This window comes from Morus notabilis, unplaced genomic scaffold (assembly GCF_000414095.1).
Source record: "Morus notabilis unplaced genomic scaffold, ASM41409v2 Scaffold2777, whole genome shotgun sequence".
Lineage (NCBI taxonomy): Eukaryota > Viridiplantae > Streptophyta > Magnoliopsida > Rosales > Moraceae > Morus > Morus notabilis.
In genome coordinates this window covers 35,757-56,167 of record NW_010356899.1, presented here as the reverse complement: position 1 = coordinate 56,167, position 20,411 = coordinate 35,757, and the positions used below count along the sequence as shown (strand labels likewise).

At 34.7% G+C, this 20,411-nt stretch overlaps 3 protein-coding genes across 3 annotated transcripts; 2 read left to right on the top strand and 1 right to left on the bottom strand.

Moving 5' to 3' along the window:
* Window positions 1-5,124: 5,124 nt before the first annotated feature.
* Window positions 5,125-7,339, top strand: LOC21385249 (F-box protein At1g67340). Its single transcript, XM_010088897.2, has 3 exons — window positions 5,125-5,472; window positions 5,792-5,954; window positions 6,060-7,339. The coding sequence occupies exons 1-3, from the start codon at window positions 5,204-5,206 to the stop codon at window positions 6,858-6,860; spliced, it is 1,233 nt and encodes a 410-aa protein (XP_010087199.1). The 5' UTR covers window positions 5,125-5,203; the 3' UTR covers window positions 6,861-7,339.
* A 2,840-nt stretch (window positions 7,340-10,179) lies between these two features.
* On the top strand, window positions 10,180-11,902 carry LOC21385248. Its single transcript, XM_010088896.2, has 3 exons — window positions 10,180-10,293; window positions 10,517-10,817; window positions 11,649-11,902. Exon 2 carries the CDS (start codon window positions 10,538-10,540, stop codon window positions 10,814-10,816), a length of 279 nt encoding a protein of 92 aa, XP_010087198.1. The 5' UTR covers window positions 10,180-10,293; window positions 10,517-10,537; the 3' UTR covers window position 10,817; window positions 11,649-11,902.
* A 2,858-nt stretch (window positions 11,903-14,760) lies between these two features.
* LOC21385247 (REF/SRPP-like protein At1g67360) lies at window positions 14,761-19,179 on the bottom strand. Its single transcript, XM_024163421.1, has 3 exons — window positions 19,004-19,179; window positions 17,935-18,180; window positions 14,761-15,734 (listed from the first exon to the last, which is right to left on the bottom strand). Exons 1-3 carry the CDS (start codon window positions 19,016-19,018, stop codon window positions 14,961-14,963), a joined length of 1,035 nt encoding a protein of 344 aa, XP_024019189.1. The 5' UTR covers window positions 19,019-19,179; the 3' UTR covers window positions 14,761-14,960.
* Window positions 19,180-20,411: the final 1,232 nt, after the last annotated feature.

Genomic DNA, 20,411 nt, shown 5'->3' with positions numbered 1-20,411 from the left:
CAGGAATGCTGGTGACTCGTTAGCAACACAATTAAGACTTCTTTTTTGTTTTGTTTTAAATGTTATTTTTATATTTGAACTGTAAGACTTGACATTTATGTTCTTATTCGTTCAAGTAAAGTGATAGACAAAAGTATCTTGACATTTTTTTCCAAAAAAAAAAAAAAAAAAAAAGTATATTGATATTATTCAGTATTTTATTCGTATAGATCAAATATGTCCAAGTCCAACATATCCTTTAATTAGTATTAATGAAACTTCCCTTAAAAAAATATGTGTCTAACATCTCCTTAAAAAAAAATGTGCAACACCATTGTTAATCTTAAACCAAATGTAGATAAAAAGTGTCTCTTAAACTGTAAATTGGACACTTTACAGAATAGCAAAGGTTACATTTCGCTTTTTGAAATGCGTTTTACTCGTGTAGAAGTAGCTTAACGGTAAATTCAAATTCTTATTTCCACATATTGTTTATTTTAAATAAAAAGAAAAATAGAAATATAAGATGAATATTCTCTTTTTTTTATCAAATCATATGTTTATTCATAAAATTAATAACAACAATCTATAAGGCCTCGTACAATATAAAGAAATTAGAAAACAAAAGGACACAAATCCTCCATTTCATTAGTATATTAATTCATCGTTAAAAAGAATGAATGTTAAACTTATTTATATATTAAGTTCACATGTTATAAATTAATAATTATTTAATTGAATTCTTATACTATATGATCGTATACCAGTAATACTGTTACATATAGTGAAAATCATATCAAAATTTAAAAGTGTGTAAAACAAATAATTTCTTGTGCATGTCTAATAGATGAAAAAAAAAGACATGTAAAAAGTTAATTTTTTCCCGTCCCATCATTGACTAAATATGAAAAGATAATTTAACAATTATATTGATGAGATTTGTACGCCTAAATCTATTAAACACTATAAACACAAGTGAATTACTTCCTATCACACAATATAATACATAAACAAATACTAAGAAGAAACAACCATCTCTATTCTTATTCAGTTATTGTACCTTCAATCTCATCACCTTACCATCGCATTCATTTATAATTTGATAAATTTTAGTGTTAAGTGCAGAGAAAAAAACAAAATACCTTTAATGTTAAAGTCTGGAATTCGAATCCTACACGTAATTAAAATAAAAAATGACTACTCATAAGGTTATATATGTTTATGTATACATATATTTAATATTTTTTTACTGGCGGAATATCTATTGATGGTAAACATAATACTAATTAATATGACATTAAATTAAAAAATATATAAATTAATTAACAGATAATGAAATAGATTCAATGGCTCAAAAATATAATGGCATATTTACTTATCAGGAGTGGAGAATGAGAATTAAAAATTAGAATCAACGCAATGTTTACTTATCCATTTTTATCTTATAATTAGAGTGAGGATGTGTGGGTCCCACACCAATTTAGGGTTGGGGATTGAGATTGACACTCCCCCCCGGATTGGCACTCCCAATCCTGATAGTATATGTGAATTATGATTTTACTCTTAATTTTACTAACAAATTTGTGAATAGAAAAGTAAACAATAAAAAAATTGAAAATGTCGTAATTTACTTTCACGTCTCTCGTATCTCCTTGCTCACTTCCTCTAATATTTTTTTCTCCTCAAAACACAACATTCCATCCACAGCAACCAAGAGCATCTCTCTTATTTTCAAGGTGAGTCAATAACATAAATCACTGTGGTTCTTTTTTATTGAATTGCAAGTTTATTTATTATTATATTTTTTTGTTGTGTTTATTTGTTGAATCTATGATCAAACCATGTTTTGCCCCTTGATCGCACAACATCATTTCAAGGATTCGTGGAGATCCAGACCATGCCCAAAGGACAGGACAGGTTATTTCAAAATTTATTGAGAAAAAATAATTTAGATGATTAATTAGGTGGATTAAAAAAATCTAATTACTAATTAGTTATCCTAATATTAAGATAGTTAGCATAATATACAATTGCTTTTTTTTTTTTAAGTTCAACACACAAAAATTTACTAAAAGGGTAGGTAAGTAAATTTATAACAGTTTATTTTGATTTTGGGTGTAAGTAAACACATAAATGAGATTGGAACTGATTCCGACTCCAATTCATGAAACTTAAGTAAACAGCTTATTTTAATTTCGATTCTTGTCCACTATAAATCCTGTCCACTCCGATTACGAGTAAGTAAACATGCCATAAGTCTTATAAAAATAGTGTATGATTTTCCTAAAAAAAATAAAAATCTATGATTCTCCATATATTCTGCCCCACTTGGCTTTTCTGCCGTTAAATTTCTTTAGCAGTTTAGTCTTTGACATCATATTTGCAATTAATACAAGATAGCACGATTTGTAGTGTTTCAGTATTTGATAGCCTACTTGCAATTAATACTAGATAACAAGATTTGTCCAAAATTTTGATGGAAATGATTTACTGTATTTATAAAAGGAGATCTCCACTGTAAGGCTTGAAAAAAGAAAATATTAGTACTAGTAGATTTTCATTAGATCTATATTAAAAAATAATTATAAGTTATACAGATTTTTTCCTTAGACTAGATCCACAATTAAAAACATATGCTTAGTAGAGGCCCAAAAAACCCCAAATTTTAATTTTGCTTGAAAGAACCGCATGAAGTATTATTAATGCTCTTACAACCCCAAAAAAAAAAAAAAAAACGCATTGTCAATGAAAAAAAAAACCCCAAATTTTTAATTTTGCTTGAAAGAACAGCATGAAGTATTATTAATGCTCTTACAAAAACAAAGAAAAAAAAAACGCATTGTAAGTGAAAAAGTCAACGAGAAAAAAAAGGAAAAAATTTTTATTGTAGAAATTGTCATTTTTTCTATCAATAAATATTGTTATTTTAGTCGTATGAGATTGTTAAACAATTTATTTAATATAAAAACAAATGTTAGGGTTAAAATCAGCACCACGATCGTCATCGTACACGTGGATAATATTTGAAGAAATAGATCAACTCCAATCGATTGAAATCAACTAGAGACCGTATCAACTCGAGAAGACTAACGACAGAAGGAGTGTGGGACCGCAGCTAATATTTTGAGAAAAGAGATCCTTTAGAGGCCACGAATATTATTTCAATCAAATCCTACAGTAAAAGGTCAAATCATATCTGAATTGAAGAGGAAACAAGAAAAGAGAAAGTCAACTAAGGAAAATGAAAACTATCCAATCTAAGAGAAAAAGAAAATAAAAGGCGCGTTTAGAATTTGTTCAAAAATGATTTTATTTTTTATATGAAAATGAAAATGAAAACATTTTCAATCTCATACATAAATTATTTTTGAAAATACGTTTGGTAGTTTTATCAAGAGATTGTTTTGAGTGTAAAAAATCTATTAATGTCTCTCTGTCTCTTTCTGCTCGTGAGAGGAGAAAACGAAAACAAAAAATGAAAAATGATTATAAGTCGTTTTTCATTTCTCTCTCATTTTACACTAAACTAAAAAATCGTTTTCATTTATGCTTTTTGTCTTTATTGCGCCAAAACGCCGTTTTAGAAACGTTTTCATTTTTTCTTTTTCAAAAAACATGAAAAATAAAAACGAGATCAATTCCAACTACGGCCAAAAGGTTTTCTTCTATAAATAAAGGATAGAGATCACAAATTAAACACTTTGGAACTCTCATAATAGGCAACACTCTCTCTCTAAATTTCCTCCTCCTTATTATCCTATTCACATTCTTCATTGTAATTGTACTATTTACAAGATATAGTAAAACCTCTCAAGTCCTATAATGGACGTGTCACGCATTATCAGAAGAACTATTATAAATTTATGTGTCAATTTATTTTTCCGCACTTTATGTTCTTGTTCTAAATCAACTCGAATGAATCTGAGTCAACTCGTCAACGTGATCAACTCTTAAGAATAATTATTGACTCTTAAACAAATTTAATTGTAAAATCTACATCTACACCAACAATTCTTACCCATAATAAAAAAAGGACAATTACGACCATAAAAAGTAAAAACCCCCCAAAAAAAATTTGCATCAAAGGAAAAATGTAAATTCAACAAAAATTAATTAAAACATCACCATTTGTCTTTTTGCGTAAACCGTATACGGTATACAGGCAAGTGAAACAAAAGAAGAGTAACTGAACAGCTGTTTAGTGATGATTCATACGTTTGACCTTCATACGGTCGGGTTGTAGACTACTAGTGCCCAAAAATCGCCTAACCTGAGAGTTTGTTTTTTAAAAAAACAAAAATAAAATAAAATTCTCAAAAAAAAAAAAAAAAGAACAAAAAACGCTTTCGCCACTCGCGTATACAAACGCTCACCAAACCCACGCTCTCTTTACAGTTTTCCCGTTATTCGCTTCCTGTTTTTACGCGCCCGAAGCGATAGCGGTATGCTGTTTCACCCCTCCCTTGGAGAAAAGGGTGTGAATTCTTTTCAGTAAAAACCGAAAAATAACCGAAGTTAGTTGTTTGTTTTTACTCTCAACAAATTTAAGCCGCTTCCAAAAACAACCGCGAAATAGTTCCACAAAAAAAAAAAAAAAAAAAAAAAAAAAGAGAAAAAGCATCCCCCACCTGTTTACCAACAAACATAATTCAAAAGCGATGGAAGTTACCCTTCTCTCTCTAAAAAGCGAGTTAGAGAGAGAGAGAGAGAGAGTGTTCGTGTTCAAAAGCGTGCAGACAAGGGAGAATAATTTTAGTTTTAATTTTATTTATTTATTTTTTTCTTTCAGCAGCACTCCAAACAAAAAATGGAAAAAGAAAAAAGCCAAAAAAAAAAACAGACGACGAACGGACGGATCTGGGTCAACGATGTTTGACTGAAAATAAAATAACTCGAGGGGTGAAATCGCAAATAAAGAAAAAGTAAGTCTTTACTAATTAATATTAAATTTTTTGAGTAATTAATTAATTATTATAGTTTTGGCAACAATGTTTCTTTTTTTATTTGGTTATAAGCGTTCGGCTCTGTCGTTGTTGTTGTTGCGGACGGGCTTCGTCTGGTTTAACCTCTCGTATATATAAGGCTTCACTCGTCATTTATTTTCTCCTCTCTGTATCTTTCACAGCGAGAGAGAGAGAGAGAGTGAAGAGAGAAGAAGAAAGGAAAGACACGATATCGGAGACGAAGACAGAAGAAGAAGAAGACGAACCAGAAGTATAATATCATGAGAACAAGGAGAGGCCTTTGTTACCCGAGAGTTGTCGTGGGAGGCAATACTATGTGCTCGGAGACGAAGGTCTTCAACAAGAGGAAAGATTTCGCCGTTGGTGAACGGACTATTACCCGTAAACGGATAAAAGCCTCGCCGGAGTTTTCCGCCGCTGGCGGAACTGATTTGTTCGACTCCTTGCCGGACGATCTTGTTATTTCTATTCTCACCAAACTTAGCTCCACCGCTCGTTGTCCTTCCGATTTCATCAACGTCTTGATAACGTACGTGCTTGCTTCTGTCATCCTCCTCCTTTCCTGTTCTTTGTCTTCGAATTTTTTCGTTTTCCGGCGAAGAATTTCGAGGAATTCTGTAATAAACGCTGCTCAAGATTGGAAATTTTACGCCATTGATTGGAACTTTTATTTAACTACTACTCAAGATTTTTGCCGGAGCATTTTTTTTTTATTTTTTTATTTTTTAGTGAAGAAACGAAAAGATATCTGTTTTTTTTTTTAATCTTTACGGTTTCACCTAATATGATATTTCAGTTTCGCAATTCCTTGAATCTGACGTTACTGGTTGGGTTTTTGCATGAAACAGATGCAAAAGATTAAACGGATTAGGCCTTCATTCCATGGTATTATCCAAAGCTTCTCAGAAAACGTTCGCCATTAAAGCCAAGAACTGGTCCGAGTCGGTTCACCGATTCCTGAAACAGTGCGCCGATGCCGGAAACGTTGAGGCTTGCTATACTCTCGGCATGGTAAGTAAATTTAGTCAGAGAAATTTTTATGATCAACAAAAATCCAGACATTCCACGGAATGAATTTAATGACTATTGTCAATTAATCATTTTTTTGTTCCTCAGATTCGCTTCTACTGTTTACAAAACCGAGGCAGCGGAGCCTCGATGATGGCCAAGGCGGCGATTAGCTCCCACGCGCCGGCGCTCTACTCCCTCGCTGTCATTCAGTTCAACGGCAGCGGCGGCTCCAAAAACGACAAGGACCTCCGCGCCGGTGTGGCCCTCTGCGCACGAGCAGCGTTTCTCGGCCACATCGACGCGCTTCGCGAGCTCGGGCACTGCCTCCAAGACGGCTACGGTGTCCGCCAAAACATCGCCGAGGGACGGCGGTTCCTCGTCCAGGCCAACGCGCGGGAGCTCGCGTCGGTTCTCTCCGCAGCGTCGTCGGTTAATGAGATCTCCACGCGCCAGTGGCTGACGTGGAATCCACTCCCCCATCCGCATCCGCATCCGCACCCGCACCCCCAGCTTCGGTACCTTACCGGCTCGGGCTGCCCGCTGCTGAGCGACTTTGGCTGCAACGTTCCCGCGCCGGAGGCTCATCCGGCAAGCCGGTTCCTGGCAGAGTGGTTCGCCTCGCGTAGTGGTGCGCCTGGGCACGGGCTGAGGCTCTGCTCGCACGTGGGGTGCGGAAGGCCGGAGACGAGGAGGCACGAGTTCCGTCGGTGTTCCGTCTGCGGCCGCGTTAACTACTGCTCACGCGCATGTCAGGCACTTGACTGGAAGCTACGCCACAAGGCGGAGTGCGTCCACGTGGACCGGTGGCTCCATGACGACGGTGACGGTGGCGTTGACGGTGACGGTGACGGTGATGCAAACGGTAACGGAGGCGTTGGTGGTGATGGCGTCATCGCGGATAGTTAGAGGTTTTTTCCTTTTTTTTTTTTTTTTTTCTTTTTTTGAGGCAATAGGTAACTGTGTGACTGTTACGGAAAACAGTAATTGGTCAATACGAGTTGAGGATTTAAAAAAAAAAAAGGAAAAAGAAAAAATGAAAAAGGAAGTGAGAGATACAGTGCCACTGGTTGGGAAACGAATTTGGCCATTTTTGGTGGGGGCATAGATTAAGTTAATCATGGCCGTTCGATTAAACGGAGTTTTGTTCCCCGTTGGTGTATAGAGGGGGTTTTCGGTTAAACAATGGCAGGGGTTTTTTTTTTTTTTTTTTTTTTTTTTTTTCCTCTCTTACTTTTTGTCCATTTTGTACTATAGAGCAACTGTCAGCCTTAATTTCGCTTAAAAGAAATTTTAAAAGTCAAATTCTCTTTCCTATTATTATTTTTCAGATTCTCTCCATTTTGGTATTTTGATTTTGGTAATGGTATTCAAATCACGTGTATGGCCAATGCCGACTTGATCGAATTACAAACTCCTAGTTTTGTGGACTTGTGTGATCCACGAGTAATTTGATCAGACAAGAAGCATCTTCAAAATTTTCTGATTTTGATGTATAACCGAGCTACCATACTCTCATTTATGGTTTTCTCCAAAAGGCTTAGCTTTGGGGTAAAGAAACAGACAATACAGGCATTTTTTCTTGTCTTAAATGTTACATACACAAAGCGACACTCAAAATTTGAAATTCAATTTACAGTCTATAGTTTTTTTTTTTTTTTTTTTTCCTGTTAAGGTCAAACTCACAGAGGAAGTGCGGCGGCCAACCTTGGGGCTGTCCAACGGTACTGAAAATTTTCTGCATTATTCTGCCATCCTTCACTTAACTTTGTTTCTGGCTTTTGTGTGGTCAAAAAAGAGTCAGACACATTTAAGTGATTGACCAACGAGTAAAGGGAAAGGAGGATGAAAGGGAAAGGGGGAAATGGAGTAGTGGGAATGAGGGACAAACAAGTTGCAGATTGGTGGATATGGTTTCTCGAGAAAAAAAGCTTTGTGGGAAACAAAAACCAAATGAGTGGGAAGAAAAATAAACTCGAAAAATATTGCACAGCCTAGAAAGCAAGCATCTCAATGTGGGAGTGCACTTATTCTATCTTCTATCATTGTTATTCCTCTCTCTCTCTCTCTCTCTCTCTCTTTCTTATGTATTTAGTGGGTCATTCTATAGTAGGTACTTTTATTGTTAGTGTATGTTTTTAATCTTTAAAAGTTCGTTCGTTTTAATAATTCGTGACATGGTTTGAATTATAATTCGTGTTTCGTTACAACATTATAAAAAATACACGTAAATCGAAAATAATTCTGAATCATAATTTTAAATCCATCAACTAAACGTCTTCTAAATATGATTTAAAATTAGTATGCAAACTAGACAGTTTATGATACACATGTGAAGGTTGAAAAATAATTTATTTTTCTAGATGCTACCATATAAATCTCCTTATTTATTTTTGATTCTTTTGAATTATTTTAGGCAAAAAAAAAAAAACAGTTTTCAGTATTGCTAGTCAAGTTATTGAAAATTTGATTCTGATGGGGTGGTCCAGAACTGAAGGCAATGGCTGGAAACCCAACTGTGATTGAAAACAAAATTCACTCTAACCATTAGTGCAATAAGTGCTGCACCTTACAGAATAGAAAGAGATAGAGAGTAAGGGAAATGAACCTGTAGAATAATGCAGCCCAAAAAAAGAAAAAAAAAATGTGGTACAGATAGTGAATGCAATTTATTTGCTTATTCGATGGGTATCTAATAGTTATAGACAGGGTTTATTCTCGAAAACAGACAAGATTAGGTTAGGTATGAGCAAAGGCATTAATCTGGCACGTGCTAATTAAGCATGGTATTATATGAATGTAAATTTAATTGAACATATTAACAACAACAACAAAAAAAAGGCTTACTAAATAAGCGTCGAGTATTCTCAGAGAGAGAGAGAGAGAGAGGACTAATAATATATTAATGATTTTGAGTTTTGTCTCTTGAGAAAATGATTTACTAGTTGCTGATAGGTACTGATGGATACTACTCTCTCAATTGTCCATCTCTAGACTGGCAAGTCACAAATCTGGTAGTTTTGGTTCTGCACCAACTCAAAATACTTATCCCGTATTATTTTGTATTCTTCTTTGAATGAAATAAATAAATAAATAAAGGCCTCGTTTACTTCGAGTTTAGAATTCGAGTTGAGATGTGATTTTATGTGAGAGCTTTTTACTGTAGCAAAAAAGTTAGATGTGATTGTTTGTGAGAGCTTTTTACTGTAGAAAAACTCGAATTTTAAACTCGAATCAGCGAAGTGAACGGAACAAAAAAAAACAGAGAGAGAACTTGCTTTTATTATTATTAATATTAGTAGAATAATTCAACCCTTCAGCCAACTTCGCTCGTTTGTTGATTATAGAGGGCATGGAACGATATATATTCAAATATAGATGGGTTTAATGAACGCACTTTTCCCATTTCCAAACACAATATCGATGCGATTGGGCGGGCGCTCAAAATTTCAGGCTACGGCGGAGGAAGTGAGATAAAGAAGAAGAAGAGGAACGGCGGAGCGAAAGAATTGAAAAGAAGAAGAAGCGGCGATGGAGGAAACACTCAGAGAGAAGAAGAGAAACGGCAGAGGAATTTACTTTCGGCCGGGTCGACCTACTGTGGGTTGAAAAGAGACTGGCCCGCGCCCCTACCCGCAAATTCGGGCTAGTCTTATTTGAAAGTGGGAAAAGGAAAAAAAAAAAAAAAAAAAAACGGTAGGATCAGATAAGGTAGGCCAAATTATATCGGGTAGGGTCAGATTTCTTACACCCCTAGTTCTCCCCTATCTTTGGGGTTGAGTAGTAATTGAACAATGGATAAGAGATTAATGTGTTATACATAAATATATTGTCTGATAGAATTATCTAGATACACCGTTCTTTATTAATATAAGTTGATAATTATTATTTTTTTATAAAAAAATGTAAAACTTTTGGATTAACTAAAAAAACTTACAACATAAGTCTTATATATAATCAGTCTGTAATAGATAAAGCAATGATGATTCTCTTTTTTCTTTTTTGCTAATGAAGCAATAATAATTCAAAAACAGATAAATAACCGATACCCTACGTGACTTTCCTTTTTGGATCCGGTCAAGGGCTGAAGAGAGTGTCCATCGAAGGCTAGGCCCACTATGGTGAGATCCAGAAAAGTAATGCCCAAATTGAAAAATAAGGCCCAATTATTTTAGGGCGGAGGAAAAGTCCAGGACTTCTTCTGGTTTTTTTTTTTTTTCCCCTCGCACGAAGAGAAAAAGGATTTTTTTTTTTTGGGTCGCTGCTTTACTCTAAATCCCCAATTGAACTGTCAAACAATTCTAAGCATCTACGAAAGGGAGAAGCTTTAATCTCTGCAAAGGTAAATTATTCAAATCAAAATCGATATATCAATCTGTGTATTTTTCGCGCATAAATTTCTTTTCTTTTTCTAGGGTTTTCGCTATCGTAGTCTTAGCTTTCCAATCTGTTTGGCTGCCAAGAAAACGTTTTTTTTTTTCCCCTTCTTGTTAAAATTGTACTCACAAAAGCATAAAAATGGAGGCTTACAATGATCTATTGTAATCTGTTTGTTGTGGACTCAGGTTGTTAAGAGGAAGAAAAGAATGGGTTTCATAATGGAATTCGCAGAGAATTTGATTCTTAGGTTGATGGAGGATCCGGAGGAGAGAGATCGGAAGTTCAGAGAACACGTTTACGCGGTGAAAGACCAGTGCATCAAGACGAAGGAGATGTGGAGCTATCCTCTGCGTCCGTACGGATTCTGGACCTTTGAGCGCCACAACGCCCAGCTCCGTTGGGATGCTCAGATCAGCCAGGTTCCCGGCCGGAGGGACCCTTACGACGACCTCCTTCAACAGACCTACAAAGCCTCCTCCAAATGAGGTCTTCTCTCTCTCTCTCTCTCTCGAATGCTTTCATTGTTGAAATTTTTCCTTTCGTTTGAACTATCTCATTGAGAATCGGAGTTTAGGACCATTGCTTTGTTTGAAGAGTTCGTTGTCATTACTTATTATCGATTAGCAGTCGTGATTGGAGTGAAATTAGGTTTAAATGTGGTTGTGGGATCGACAATAATTAAGGTCTTGAGTTCAATTGAGCTATTTAGTTTTGTAATTGCATAATGAATTCGATCGTTGGTTATCCTGGTTGTGGTTATGAATTCTATTCTAGTTCAATTGAGCTAGAATCGAATTTCTAGCTTATGCTGTTTGTGGCTTAAGGATGTTTTGGGATTCCTGGATGGATTCTAGGAGTTTGGATCATCGTTTTGAGATTGGGAAAAAGAAAGAACTTGGTGCGATTAGAGATGGAAAATCTTAAGATGAAGAGTATTCTTGAGGATTATTCTCTACTCTTTTGGAAGATATGGACTCTAATATTCTGCAGGACATTTGGACCATCATTTTTGAGTAAATTAGGGAAAATATACTCAACAAATGAATAGTGCTATGGGGAATTTTTCAGAGAGTACCAGTCTTGAAACTGAGCCATAAACCCGCAAAGTAATTTCAAAGCCTTTTGTTTTGTTTTTTCGCTGAAAAGTGATTTCAGAACATAAAATCTGAAATCTTGAGGGATATTGAGGCTAAAAGTTTGCCTTTTCTTTTCCCCTTGCTTTTGTATTCTCACTAAGCAAATATAGTGATCTAATTTGAGGGATATTCAAAGCTAAAAGTTTGCCTTTTCTTTTCCCTTTTTGCTTTTGTGTTTCAGCATGTAGATAATTATCTGCGGGATGAGTTAGAGGTCTCTTTGAAGAAGAAGGCGAGTCGACGCTTGTTCTGCTATTGTCTTGAGATTTATTGTCACGTGTGCTGCTGCACTGTCAGCTCGGACTTAAAAGACTATCCTATGTTTCAATAAAGCATCGCAAATCTGTTAACATGGAATATTTTTTCAAATGTAACTTTGTCAAGTTATAAGTTTGAGTGACATTCCCTCCTTTTATAATTTTTTTTGTTTATCTTTCCGGTTCATTAGTTCTAGATTCACAATTTGATGGTATTATCATTGTTGCACGATTGGGGATCCATGAATAACTCTTACGATGTCATGAAATCTCAAAAGAGGGTAACAATCTAGGATATATTTGGATAATGTCTTAGGATTGTCGTGCTTTTTATGTCTAGTGCTAAAGTAGACACGATCCCTTATTTTCATGAACTAATCATAGGGGTAAAGTGGTTTGGGTACTTCTTTGGGTAAATTGCACGGGCAGTCAGCATCTTTTGCTGTTGCTAGTAGGTCGCATGCAAGGGGATTTTAGGTATGTGTCGACGGCCCATTTTTTGTTATTGCGACAAGCAACTGTGCCAGAGAAATCGTGGATGGATTGAAATGTGCCTGCTACATATGTTAATGTAACATTGTTAAATCTTTAAAGAGATCCAATTTCTTCCACTTTCAGAACCTCAAATGACCCTTGGAATGCTGTCTAGATTGTGCATATGTTAGGATCTGGGTTGAGTTCCACATTGCTAAAGTATAATACGCGTAGCATGTGGGTTTATAACCACTTGGGCACTCTCTCCTTACAAGTTAACTTTTAGGGATGAGTTTTATTCAAGGGTTATAACAATTGGTATCAGAGCATGCTCCTTCTCAGGCCCACGTTGTGGAAGGGGCAACCTGGAAAAGCCAGAGTGGGCCATCCAGAGTGGGCCGTCGTGGACGTCGGTGTCGGAAGCGTGGTGGTATGTTAGGATCATGGTTGAGTCCCACATTGCTAAAGTATGGGCTTAGTATGTGGGTTTATAACCACTTAGGCACCCTCTCTCTACAAACTAGCTTTTGGAGATGAGTTCTACTCAAGGATTATAACATATCGTACCAAAGAACATAACAGACTAGGGCCACTTCAATGTTGATTCTAAAGTTTTGTCTACTTTTATACGAACTTGTAGAAGAAAGAATGTTTCTCAACAATAATAATAATGAAAAAAATAATAATTTTGTCTACTTTTATACGAACTTGTAGAAGAAAGAATATTTCTCAACAATAATAATAATGAAAAAATAATAATCAGTGTTAGGTATGATAATTGAAAAGTGACCTGTACATAATTGACGTAATTTGCGCAAAAATCAGTGTAGTTCTGCAATTGTTTGAGAAGCAAGTAAGGAATTGCTTTTGCAAAGGTGATCGACACAAATAAAAGCACTTTTTGAGCCATGCCTCAAACTGGATCATGAAAAATGCTTGTAAGAAATTACTAGGTGCGTTTGGAATTGGTTTTAAAATGTTTTTATTTTTTGTATGAAAATGAAAATAAAAACGTTTTTATTTTCATTTTGGAATCATTTCTGAAAATGCGTTTGGTAATTTTATTCTGAAATTGTTTTCAATTTAAAAAAAACTGAAATTGTGTTTGGTGGTTTAATTTTTAAAAACGTTTTCATTACTTTAAATCAGAAAAATTACCATCCTAAAATATAAATAGAATTGCAAATTTTGAGTTTTTTCTATATATATACCAGAAAATTTACCATCCTAAAGCATTAACATATGCAAATTTTGAGGCTTTTTTTTTTTAAATACTGGATTGGTTTCTGGGTTGGTTCTGGAGACCGTTGAATTCAGAAGGAGTCCACAATTTTGATTTGTACCAGAGGGAAAGCTGCACATTTAGAAATAAACCCAGAAAGTTACTGATTAACTGAGACATTTAATAAAATAGAAAAATAATGGGGATTATATATATATTATATATATATACAAATACAGTATATACATACACGTCAATCGAAAAAAAAACAGAGCAACAAAAAAGCAAAAAAGAAAAAACCAGAGAGAATAAAAACAAGCAAGAGATCAGCCACTTTCAATTTCCAATCTCCACATTTCACGAACAGAAATCGAGCTTCAAACGTCAAACTCACCACAATCTCATCCGATGCTTCAAAGCTCAAACTACTCCGATCAATAACCACGAAATCAAAAGCAAAACAGAGAATAAAAAAAAAAACATTACCGTTTGGCAAGCCGGAAAAGGAGAGAGAAAATCACGGCACTGGAGAATTGAGCTGAATCTGGAGGTGGTGAAGGAAGAAGCTTCGCTGTTGAAGACATTTTCTCAATCGCCGTAAGAGTCTGGGGGGAAATAATAATCGAAAGAGTCAGAGAAGAGAGAGAGGGAGGATAGAGAAAGTGAGAGTGAGAGAAAGAGGACAAGTCAGTGGAGGAGAGAGGAGATATCTTCCGGTGAACGACCACCGTCTGCGGAGTTGAGTCGGTGAAGACGCCGATGAAGATGAAGAGGCCAAGATTGGTGTGGTACGGGAAAAAGTGAGGAGAAAATGAAAATGGGAAAACGAAAATGAGTAAATTTCATTTTCAGAAACTGTGCAATTTTATGAGAAAGACCAAAAACGTTTTCAGTTTTGTTTTTGATTAAATGGGGCTCCAAACACAATCTTCAAACCATTTTCAATTTTTACTCCTCGAAAAACGTAAAAAAATAAAAATAAAAACAGAAACAAACAGGGCCACTGTTTTTTATTTTGTTTTTGTCTAAATCTAAGTACGACATGTAGAAAAACATCAGAAACTGGCAGTGCATTTATTTATTTATTTATTTTGTGTATAATAGTACCACTACAATTTACTATATTCTTTTTTACCTTCGTATGTATCCTATGAGCAGCACATAATCTTCCACTTTGTATTAGGGCTCACAAGGGTAAGGACTAATAGAACGAACCATACGAAACAAAATTCCCAAACCCAGCCCCGTATACCCAAAGATAAAACGGAGTCGTGACTTCTAGAAAACTAGCATATCAGCGAGTACCCAGGAACCAAAAAATGCAAAAAAAAGAAAGATCATAACAATTCACGACTTAGATACCCGAAAGAGTTAAGTGCACAGAAATCATTTACATAGTCACTAGCCGTCCAGATATTCAACTTACACACAAGAAAAGAAAAACAAAACAAAAATATAAAATACGATTAGATTGCTTTCGTAGTAGGCTCTGCAAGAGTGGCAAACCAGTTTTGAGGAACACTCCACTCCTTCAACATCCTTAAATAAACGCAGGGTTATCTTTTTCCTTGAGTGCCTCAAGCGGGTTCAGGAGAGAACTTTCTTTCTTCTTCTGGTGATCGAGCGGATTAGGCAGGTTTGGAACAGGCAGTGGAGGAAGACCTTCTTTTTGCTTCTGTTGATCGAGCGGGTTAGGCAGCTGTGGAATAGGCAGTGTTGGAAGATTGAATGAAGGCAGCGAAGGAGAGGGCAGTGAAGGAACTGGCAGTGAAGGAGAAGGCAGTGAAGGAACAGGCAGTGTAGGAGCAGGCAGTGAAGGAACGGGCAGTGTAGGAGCAGGCAGTGAAGGAACAGGCAGTGAAGGAGCAGGGAGATTTTTATCCTTATCAAACGGGTTTAGTGCATGGGCTGCTCTTTGTAACTCCAACGCAACCTTTAACAATTCCACAGGAACTAATGGCAAGTGTCTGAAAATTGGAAAGCCCTTGCTACTCATAAACTTGACAAAACTATTGTAGCTCTCACCAAAGTCCACAAGCAAGGGCAAAAGATAGGGCCACAGATGTACTTCGAGCGAATGGATGATCGGTTGCTTGCGTAGCCACTGCAAGAAAGCCCATACCTCGCCGATGAAGAACTTCTTTATATCCGATAAGGCGCTGATAAATGCGCCGTGTAGCCCCAGTGTGTGAATATTGCCGATAAATTTCTGTAGCACCTCTAAGGCCTTCACATTGAGATCATGGATTTTGCCGACAATATTCTGTAGAAATTCCGGTGCATACTTGTGAAACATGTAAATGTGACCCTCCAACTGCGATAATCAAACGAGTTGTTTAGTTATGTATGCTGGACCTTGCTAATGTGATAGTTGATTGTTCATCCTTGAGAGTAAAACCTCTTTCAGTTGAAGCACATGTGAGGAGAGGATATAAAATTCTAAAGTGGCCAAGAGCTCCCATTTAGCAAGTAATCACAACCAACTAACTAAGCAGCACAATCATTTACATTTTGTTTGGTAAGAGGGAACGAAAATAAAAAGGAAAGAAAAGCATATAATTGAGAAAAACACGAAGAAATGAGAGAGACTTTCTCTTACTGTGTTTGGTATGAATTCTCTCCTTTAATCACTCCATATTTGAAGTCTGAAGATATTAAAGTTGTGGGACTTTAAAAGATTTGAAATTCCCTGCTCAATTCATTCCCTCTACTTCTCTCTCCTACCAAACACTATAGATATCAAAATGCTTTCACTAATTCTCTCACCCCTCTCCCTCCTATTACATTTCCCTCATTCAAAACAAATTCTTAGTGCGCTAACCATGTCCTATAAAAGGCTACTCAATTACCAACTTTAAAATATGTAATTCTTTCTAGATAAGACAGAAAATGCCAATTTCAGAGCAAAGATAGATTGCCGCTGATTATATACACGGTAAATATTGGTTGTTTTTTTGAAATATTATTTTGAGTAAAGGAAAAATGAAACTGTGTTTGGTTATGTCTTTGAAAATATGTTTTAAGTACATAAAATCCTTATTAATCTTCCATTATAATTTTAAATAATCATTAATCATTAATAAATAATTAATATATCATCAATATACTAATTATTAATTAGTATAATTGATATATATTTAAGATTATAATTAGCCACTAATAATAATTAGTAAAAGATAATTACTATATAAGTAATTAATAAGCATATGTAAAAACTTTATATGTTTAACTAATAACAAATAATGGTTAATTAGTTACTAAATTATCTATTTAATTACTAATCAATAGTTTTTACTTCTTAATTTTTTAAATAAATAATTATTAATTATAACAATGTCGATAAGCCCTAGAAAATGAGAGAGGAAAAATGAAATGAAAACGACTCTTTGGTGTAATCTTTTTCTTCATTATTAAAAAATGAGACTGTTTCCAACATATAGGAGTTACATAGCAAATAAACGCTATTTTCGTTTCAAAACAGCTACCTCGAGAAATATGAAAATCGATTATGAAAACAAAACCAAAAAGGGCCCACATCAAAAAGGCCCCTTTCTTTTTGCTTGTAAGTGAAGAAATCAAGGACAATTACTTTTATAGATGATAGTACAATCATGTATTCTAAGATGACGATTAACCAGCATCAGCGACAGATCTACTGTCTACTCTACACATTGAAGAGTGACGGCATGTACGCCTACTCATTTTTTTTTTAAATTTTAAATTTATGCTTCATGTTTTATAATTTTGTCAATTTATCCTCATTTAATCTGTTTTCTCTTGATTATACACCACTTAATTTTTAGATTACTACTTTAATTTTTTTTTTTTATTCTAAGTGTGTAGACTTTATTTGATTCCTCTTCTTTTCCTCTAACAATATTTCTATTTCTTTAATTCTCAACTAGCCTCATAAAAAAAAACCCCCTCTTCTTGCTTTCAAATTTTATTTTCAACTACAGACAAGTAGCTTCTTGATGTGTTAGTTATTTATAGGCTAAAGAATTCCCTTTCAATCATAATCCTAATCTTCCAGAAGATTTCAAACATATATTCAACACTTATGGGATGTTTGTTTCTTATATTCGTCTTTGATTCTGAATCATGATTCATAGTTTTCTATAATATTTTTCTTTCACAAAAAATACACGTAAAACAAGAATAATTCTGAATCATAATTCTGAATCTATGAACTTATGAACTAAACGTTCACTTAATGAATCTGTTAGGTTGTTTGAAATATATTTTAACTTAAAGTGGTGTTAAAATTACTTTTATTTCATTTAACTTTTTTGACAAAAAAAAAAAGGAAAAACATGAGGCTTTTAGAGTACTTGGGGGACATTTTTCAATCAAACTTTCAAGAAAGCAATATACGGAAGAGAGAGAGAGAGAGAGAAGAAGTACATGACATGAATTGATAGAGAAAGAACGTTACATTAACTTGAAAAATAAAAAATAAAACAATAAAATCAAGAAATAAAGAACCAAAGTCAATGAAAATTTCCGATTAATACCTTCATGTCCAGAAAAACAAGGATATCGTCGGGAATTTCCATAACCAAGTGATAGATTGGACCAAAGATTGTGGTGATGATAATCTCGATCGCGCCCCAAATTGGTTGCAAAGGACCAGACTTGAGCTTGGTGGAGTTGTATACATTCCACCAGAACGTCAGCATCTGAATCACCATGGCCCTCACAAAATTCAGGTGCTTGAGTTTTGCAGTACTACTGCCACTCTCTCCCAACCCCAGTCGAAGCTAAATAAATAAACGATTCATAACGCACGATCAGTTGGACATATAGCATAATCTTACGGGAGAAAGATAAAAATATGTCAAGACTTGAGATGAATTAAGATTAATAGGTCAATAGTTTACATAAGTTAATAAATATGTCAAATTACTGTTTTCGTCCATAACTTGTCTGGTTATAAACTATAACTTGACAAGTTATTGTCCATAATTGTTCATAACTTGTCTAACTATGAACCATAACTTGAGAAGTTTGTCCATAACTTATCTGGTTATGAACCATAACTTGACAAGTTATGGCCTATTAATTTTTATAACTAAAAATTTGCCTATTTACTTTCTTAAGCTTTTCATATTGGCCTGTTTTCTACTATTTTCCTAATCTTATTGGTCTCATGTTGAAATATTTTGAAAATTTAGAATATTTTACAAATAGCCAAAATTAAAATCATCATAATATTGATTAGTAGTTGATTACGTAGTGCATAAAACGTGAAAAAACATTATGATAATTACGACATAATAAAATTATAATTATTATTCTTGAATTGTTTCAAGAAAATTGCCATATTCAATATATATTTATATGCATGTAGGTTAATTTTAAAAATAAATAAATAATAAAAGAGAGAACTGCTTAAGGTACTAATATCCAAACCGATAAACAAGAAGAAGACAGGCAAAGAAAAAAGTTTATGGCAAAACATATGGAGAGGGAATGACTTACCTTAATTAACGTTGGCACTACTTGTGTCTGTCTCCTAAGGCACAAGCTAAGAAAAGGAAAAAAAAATATGAAAAACTGGCGGAGAGAATAGTGATCACATACCTTGAGGTCGGTCATTGTGTTGGTCGACTATGGATTAATTACTGATCACTATCTGCGTTTGTTTATAATTCAGCTTTCTTTGAAACGTTCCAACCTGAAATGAAATATCAAGGAGTTGCAGATGCAGGGTTTCATTTATACGAAAAGTTGATGCAGTGGCATTTTTGTGATCTACGGTGGATATGATGTTGAATTTCATAATGGCCCCAAGGTTTAATTTTTTTTTTTTTTCTCTTTAAGAAAGTTTGTAATTGATTCTAGAACTGTTTTTGGTTTGTTGCCGAATTATGGACAATAACTTATTTGAGAAAATAATTCTAAAAGTAAAATGAATGGACTTTTGGCTAACAACTTGAATGCAATTCAATTATAAAGGGCAAATAAATAAATAAATGCAGTTCTATTACACAGCAAGCAAGAGATTGTTTTTTCCGAAAATGATTGACAAAAAAAAATTATAAAAGTAAATTTAAAAATTAAAGCAATCTCAAACCCGGGCCTCGTTAGCCAGCGTACTCTTCCTTTTGCATGGGTTCATGGATGTGGGCCAGTGGGACCTACTTGGCGGAGTTCTCTAGGTGCCGGTAAACGTCACCCCGAAGGACACGTGGCAGTCAGTGACGCGAAGACCAAAGTCGAACCTTGTACTGCGGTTGTTCGTCAAAAATCTTACAATTTATAGATCCTTTTCCTGTCTGGGACCTAGGAGGATGGCCAAATAAGAGTGCTTTTCCGTACCTCATTTGGCCTTCCAGTTCTCTCCTTTTTTTTTTTTTTTTTTTTGAAAGAAAGAGGAAAATAGATTAAGATTTGAGATGAATTAAAATTAATAGGTCAATAGTTTACATATGTTAATAAACAGGCTAAATTACTGTTTTCGTCCATAACTTGTCTGGCTATGAACCATAACTTAACAAGTTTATCCATAACTTATCTGGTAATGAACTATAACTTGACAAGTTATGACCTATTAATTTCTATAACTAAAAGTTAGACTATATACTTCCTTAAGCTTTTCATATTGCCCTGACTGGCATAATTTATAGCTTATTCCAAATTCCATACTTACATTTTTACTCAAACAATAAGGTTCTTAAACTTAAAATAACATCCCACTAATTCTTAATTAAGCAACGTAGTCCTCTCAAACCTGTTTAATTTTAGCGATTATTTGTAATAACATTCGGCTAACTTTTAAGACTTGAAAAACGGATATATCATTATCATAGTTCGTAGGTCGACATTGTTAGAATTATGTTACTCGGGCAATTTGCTTCAGTGTGATGATCAAAAGGAAAAAGAAAAATGTTTGTGTGAGAGAAACCATTTAAAGAACTGTTATTATGACTCAATTACGGCGAGAAAAATCCAGCAAGCACAAACCTCAAATATTACCATTGGCCATCAT

Coding starts and splice junctions, on each gene's coding strand:
- LOC21385249 (XM_010088897.2), top strand. CDS start 5,204: ATGAGAACAAGGAGAGGCCTTTGTTACCCGAGAGTTGTCGTGGGAGGC. Junction 5,473..5,791: donor TTCATCAACGTCTTGATAAC/GTACGTGCTTGC, acceptor TGCATGAAACAG/ATGCAAAAGATTAAACGGAT. Junction 5,955..6,059: donor CTTGCTATACTCTCGGCATG/GTAAGTAAATTT, acceptor TTTGTTCCTCAG/ATTCGCTTCTACTGTTTACA.
- LOC21385248 (XM_010088896.2), top strand. CDS start 10,538: ATGGGTTTCATAATGGAATTCGCAGAGAATTTGATTCTTAGGTTGATG.
- LOC21385247 (XM_024163421.1), bottom strand. Junction 15,735..17,934: donor TTGTTTTTCTGGACATGAAG/GTATTAATCGGA, acceptor TGATTATCGCAG/TTGGAGGGTCACATTTACAT.